Source organism: Bos grunniens, chromosome 29 (assembly GCF_055505025.1).
Source record: "Bos grunniens cultivar Pamir isolate PY7600 chromosome 29, Bosgru_T2T1.0, whole genome shotgun sequence".
Lineage (NCBI taxonomy): Eukaryota > Metazoa > Chordata > Mammalia > Artiodactyla > Bovidae > Bos > Bos grunniens.
In genome coordinates, this window is record NC_141193.1 from 9592052 (window position 1) to 9598051 (window position 6000).

General features: G+C 37.2%; 1 protein-coding gene across 1 annotated transcript in view; it reads right to left on the minus strand.

The window, feature by feature from the left end:
• The window catches only part of LOC147341986 (solute carrier family 22 member 10-like), a 28346-nt gene extending 23902 nt beyond the window's left edge, over window positions 1-4444 (minus strand). Inside the window, exons 1-2 of the mRNA XM_086384497.1 lie at window positions 3844-4444; window positions 3007-3110 (exon numbers count right to left, since the gene is read on the minus strand). Coding sequence (XP_086240623.1) covers window positions 3007-3110; window positions 3844-4245 — 506 coding nt within the window. The 5' untranslated portion in view covers window positions 4246-4444. The remainder of the gene's footprint in view (window positions 1-3006; window positions 3111-3843) is intronic.
• Between the last annotated feature and the right edge of the window lie 1556 nt (window positions 4445-6000).

The window sequence follows — 6000 nt, forward strand, 5'->3', positions numbered from 1 at the left end:
CAAGAGTCTTCTCCAATGCCACAGTTCAAAAGCATCAATTCTTTGGTGCTCAGCTTTCTTCACAGTCCAACTCTCACATCCATACACGACAACTGGAAAAACCATAGCCTTGACTAGACGGACCTTTGTTGGCAAAGTAATGTCTCTGCTATCTAGGTTGGTCATAACTTTCCTTCCAAGGAGTAAACGTCTTTTAATTTCATGGCTGCAGTCACACTCAGCCATAAAAAGGAATCCATTTGAGTCAGTTTTGATGAGGTGGATGAACCTAGAACCTATTATACAGAGTGAAGTGAGTCAGAAAGAGAAAGATAAATATCGTATTCTAACACACATATACAGAATCTAGAAGAATGGTACTGAAGAACTTATTTACAGGGCAGCAATGGAGAAACATAGAGAATAGATTTATGGACATGGGGAGTGGGGAAGAGAGGGTGAGATGTATGGAGAAAGTAACATGGAAATTTACATTACCATATGTAAAATAGACAGCCAATGGGAATTTGCTGTATGGCTCAGGAAACTCAAACAGGGGCTCTGTATCAACCTAGAGGGGTGGGGTAGGGAGGGAGATAGGACGGAAGTTCAAGAAGGAGGGGATATATGTACACCTATGTCTGATTCATGTTGAGGCTTGACAGAAAACAACAGAATTCTGTAAAGCAATTATCCTTCAATAAAAAAATAAGTTAAAAGAACAAGAACAACAACCACATGAACTAACTGCTATCTCTATCAAATGATAGAAATTACCATATGGGTTTAAAAAGAGATGGACTTTTATGCTGCCCACTATAGTACTTAAAATATTATAGATTGAAAGTCAATTGACAGAAAAATATATATACAATTCAGGTAGTAATAATAAGATGACTAGAGTCTTTATATCATCATTAAAGAAAAAAATTTCAAAACAAAATTTATTTACAGACACAATAATGCTGAAAACAACAAGTGTATCTTTACTCAGCAACGGTGAACTACATGAAGCAAAACTGACAGTATTAGATAACAGAATTTATGATAGAGATATATTTGATACACTGATACCTTTAATTTTGATACAACTAACACTATATAGACTTTTCATTTTAATCTCTTTAGAAGTACAAGTCAGTAATTAATTATACTCATCATATCATGGAACCATCAACATTGTCTTTTTTGAAAACGTTTTCATCAACCCAAGACAAATTCTCACAATTAAGCAATAACTCTCCATCCCTGCCCTTTATCCTTTTGAAAATTTTAAACTCTCTCTCCATTCATTTGCTTATTCTGGATATTTCATATAAGTGGTTGCCTACAATTTCCTTTTGTGCCTGGCTTATCACTTAGCATAATTTTTTGAGGTTCTCTCATGTTGCTCAAAGATGGGCACAATAAAGGACAGAAACAGCAAGAACCTAACAGAAGCAGAAGAGATTAAGAAGAGGTGGCAAGAATACACAGAAGAACCATTTTTTTAAAAGGTCCTAATGATCAAGATAACCACCATGGTATGATCACTCACCTAGGTCACTCAGCAATGGTTATAGGACTGCAAAAAGTCAGTTTTAATTCTAGTCCCAAAGAAGGGCAATGCCAAAGGATGTTCAAACTACCATACAATTGAGCTCATTTCACATGCTAGTAAGATAATGCTTAAAATCCTTCAAGTTGGCTTCACAAGTATAGGAACCAAGAACTCCCAGATGTGCAAGCTAGATTTAGAAAAGGCAGAGGAATCAGAGACCAAATTGCCAACATCCATTGGATCATAGAAAAAAAACAAGGAAATTCCACAATGAATGTAAATTGATATAGCCACTACAAAGAACAGTATGGAGATTCCTTAGAAAACTAAAAATGGAACTACCATATGACTCAGCAATCCCATTTCTGGGCATATACCCAGAGAAAACCATAATTCAGAAAGATACTTTCAATGTTCTTGCAGCACTATTTACAATAACCAGGACATGGAAGCAGACTAAATGTCCATCAACAGAGGAATGGATAAAGAAGAGGTGGTACATATATGCAATTAACGTTAGTTTAGTTAAGTCACTCAGTCATGTCTGACTCTTTGCAACCCTGTGGACTATAGCCCACCAGGCTCCTCCAACCATGGGATTCTCCAGGCAAGAATACTGGAGTGGGTTGCCATTTTACTCAGCCATAAAAAGGAGCAAAACTGTGCAATCTGCAGAGATGCAGTTGGACCTAGAGACTGTCATACAGAGTGAAGAAAGTCAAAAAAAGAAAAAAAAGTCATATAATAACTTTTATATGTGGAATATAGAAAACAATGTAGGTGAACTTATTTGCAAAGCAGAAGTAAAGACACACACAGAAAAATGGGCATATAGATACTAGTCGGGGGAGGAGGAGTGGGATGAACTGGGGGACTGGGATTGACATAGACACACTAATATGTGTAACTATTACATAACACTACATAGTCATAACTACTATGTATAACTACTATAACCACTGTGTAACACTACTATGGATAACTAAGGAGAATCTACTGTGTAGCACAGGGAACTCTACTCAGCCCTCTGTGGTGACCTACATGGGAAGAAAATCCAAAAAAGAAGGGATATATGTATACAAACAGCTATTCACTTTGTTGTACAACAGAAACTAATACTGTAAAGTAACTATACTCCAATAAATATTAATTTAAAAAATAATTTCAAATTGAATGTTCTTTCTCTAGCAACTCTTCCAGTTCCAATAAAGCAGTTTCATAATAATAATAAAAAGCTATTCTGAAATGCCCCCAGATCTTATGGTGATATCATTTCTGTGCCCAGTACAGAGATCTCCATGGCAACAAAATTGCATTCTTCACAATGAGTCCAATCCTACATTTCCATCTGTAGCTGCTTGGGAACTAAGGAAACCCCCAACACTATAAACTGTCTATCAGAACTCAATAAAGACTTATTTATGAAACAATTAATCATAAACTCTGAAAACAACACAGAGTAGGGCAGCAATGATCTGGAGACATACCTATCTGAGAGATGACCATATATGAAGCCTCCCACCAGCATTCCAGCCATGAATAGGGATTGAGCTACTGGTTTCTGTGACTGATGGTCACAAATGAGGTCCCACTGGAAGAGAAGGAAACCAGCACAGAGGAGCTTCACAGAATCTTATAGTCTTATAGCCCTCAACGCTCACTCAGTCAAAAAGCCATCAGTGAAATTCATGTCCGCTGGCTTCTCTTTACCACATTTACTGATCTATACCATTAATGTCTCAGCTTATGCATTGTTTTCTTCTAATAATCATCAACTAAATCTTCTAGGTTATATTAGGGCCAATCTTCATATTCACTTAGCACTGCATACCTCAGTGGTTCTCAATCATTTCCACACACTGAAAACTTTGAGGTTGCCTTTTCAACAACCTAGATTTTTCAACAGCTCTAGATTTCACATCTAGAGCGAAATGCACTCTGATTTGCTTGTATGACAAGTATCCAGGAAAGGACTTTAAAAAAAATTATACAAATATTTATAATTTGCAACTAGACTGAGAGCAAATGACCAAGAATAATTTTCCACAGTTTATATCAAGTACTTCTCACATTATGTGAGAACTGATGGTTAGGAAAGTAAACTTAAACCTTTGTAATACTAAAATTCATATCTAGTTATTGATTTCACTGTCATCAATTGTGCTTGGCAATTAAATAAATAAGTAATCAGTTTTCTTAAAAGAATGAAAGACAGCTGGCTACACTATCTATTCAGTGAATGAAGACATGAATCTTCAGACATGACTTTGTGTTATTCTGAATACCCAGACCATATACTTAGAAGAGGTAAATGGGGCCTTTACCTCTGTCACGATGGTGGAGGAGAACAAGCTGTGGTCATACACCCAGCCGTCCACACAGGGCTCCGTGTCCAGGTCAGTCATGTTTGGGAAGGTCCCATTCAGGTGAAGGAGTTGCCACTGAGGGTGGAGGAAACGATGACATTTCTCTGGCTTCAAGTTTGAATCCAGTGGGATAGAGATTCTCAGGAGAACATCAGGACTGAGGAATCCAGTGTCATTATCAGAGGCAGTGTCATTATCAAGAATGTGGACCCAGCAACGATGACGAGGAATGGCCGCAGTGAAGTTCTCCAAAAGTATTTGACAAACTATTATCATGAGGGAAGGAAGAATTAAAGCCATCTGAAGGATCTGGAATTTTCCCAGGCCACCAACTTCATCCAGGAGCTCCTCAAAGGCCATTGGGCAAAGGCAATCTTCAAGAAGAGTCAGAATGACCTCAATTCTAGCTTCAAAGGAGAAAAAGCTTTCCTTTCATTAATTCATGTTAGATCTGTGTGACTCACACCAGTATCTCGTCAATGTGTCCCATCCCCTCTCTACTGCAACAGAGCAGTGGGAGCAGTTTTCTTAGTCTTTCTGGAATCAGAAGGTATCACTGTTTTAGTAAAGTTATAAACAAAGTTATTTACCAAAGACACTTCTATGTGATGTAAACCGTTAAATCTGTTTAAAGATTTACTCTCTGAAAACACTTCCCCTCAGTTATTCTGTAAAATCAATATTGGACTTCAGCATGTACATATTCTCTAAATGTGTTAAAATGAGACTGCCACACAGTCTTCAGTCATTTCCAGAAAACAGAATTTGAGACACATAGAAGTGAACTGCTTTATGATTTTCCTGTGGAAAGAAGATAAAACAAGTGTTTTTCTGTTTTTCATTGAATTTAGATTAAAATAATTAACAAAATATAATCCTTTGTTTTTAATTAAAGCAAAGTGGAATGTGGTGCAATAACTAAATTTTTAAATTTTTATTTTTTTTTAATTGAAGAATAGTTGCTTTACAGAATTTTGTTGTTTTCTGTCAAACCTCAACATTAATTAGTCATAGGTATACTTATGTCCCCTCCCTCTTGAACCTCCTTCCCATCTCCTTCCCCATGCCACCCCTCTAGGTTGATACAGAGCTGCTGTTTGAATTCCCTGAGACATACAGCAAATTCCCATTGGCTATCTACTTTACATATGGTAACATAAGTTTCCATGTTACTCTCTCCATACATCTCACCCTCTCCTCCCCTCTCCCCATGTCCATAAATCTATTCTCTATGTATGTTTCTCCATTGCTTCCCTGCAAATAAATTCTTCAGTGCCATCTTATTCCATACATATGCGTTAGAATATGGTATTTATCTTTCTCTTTCTGACTCACTTCACTCTGTATAATAGGCTCTATGTTCATCCACCCTTTTGCAACTGACTCAAATGTGTTCCTTTTTATGGCTGAGTAATATTCCTTTGTGTGTACGTACCACAACTTCTTTATCCATTCATCTGTCTATGGACATCTAGGTTGCTTCCATGTTCTAGCTATTGTAAATAGTGCTGCAATGAGCACTGGGATACATGTGTCTGCTTCAATTTTGGTTTCCTCAGGGTGTATGCCTAGGAGTAGGATTGCTAGGTCATACGGTGGTTTTGTTCCTAGTTTTTTAAGGAATCTCCATACCATCTTCCATTGTGGCTGTATCAATTTACATTTCCACCAACAGAGCAAGAGGGTTCCCTTTCTCCACACCCTCTACAGCATTTACTGTTTGTAGACTTTTCGATGATGACCATTCTGACTGGTGTGAGGCGATGTCTCATTGTAGTTTTGATTTGCATTTCTCTAATAATGAGCGATATTGAGTATTTTGTCATGAGTTTGTTAGCCATCTGTATGTCTTCTTTGGAGAAATGTCTGTTTAGGTCTTTTTCCCACTTTTTGATTGGGTTGTTTGCTTTTCTGGCATTGAGTTGTATGAGCTGCTTGCATATTTTGAAAATTATTCCTTTGTCAGTTGATTCATTGGCTATTATTTCCTCCCATTCTGAGGGTTGTCTTTTCACCTTGCTTATAGTTTCCTTTGCTGTGCAAGAGCTTTTACGTTTAATCAGGTCCCACTTGTTTACTTTTGTTTTTATTTCCATTACTCTAGGAGGTGGGTCA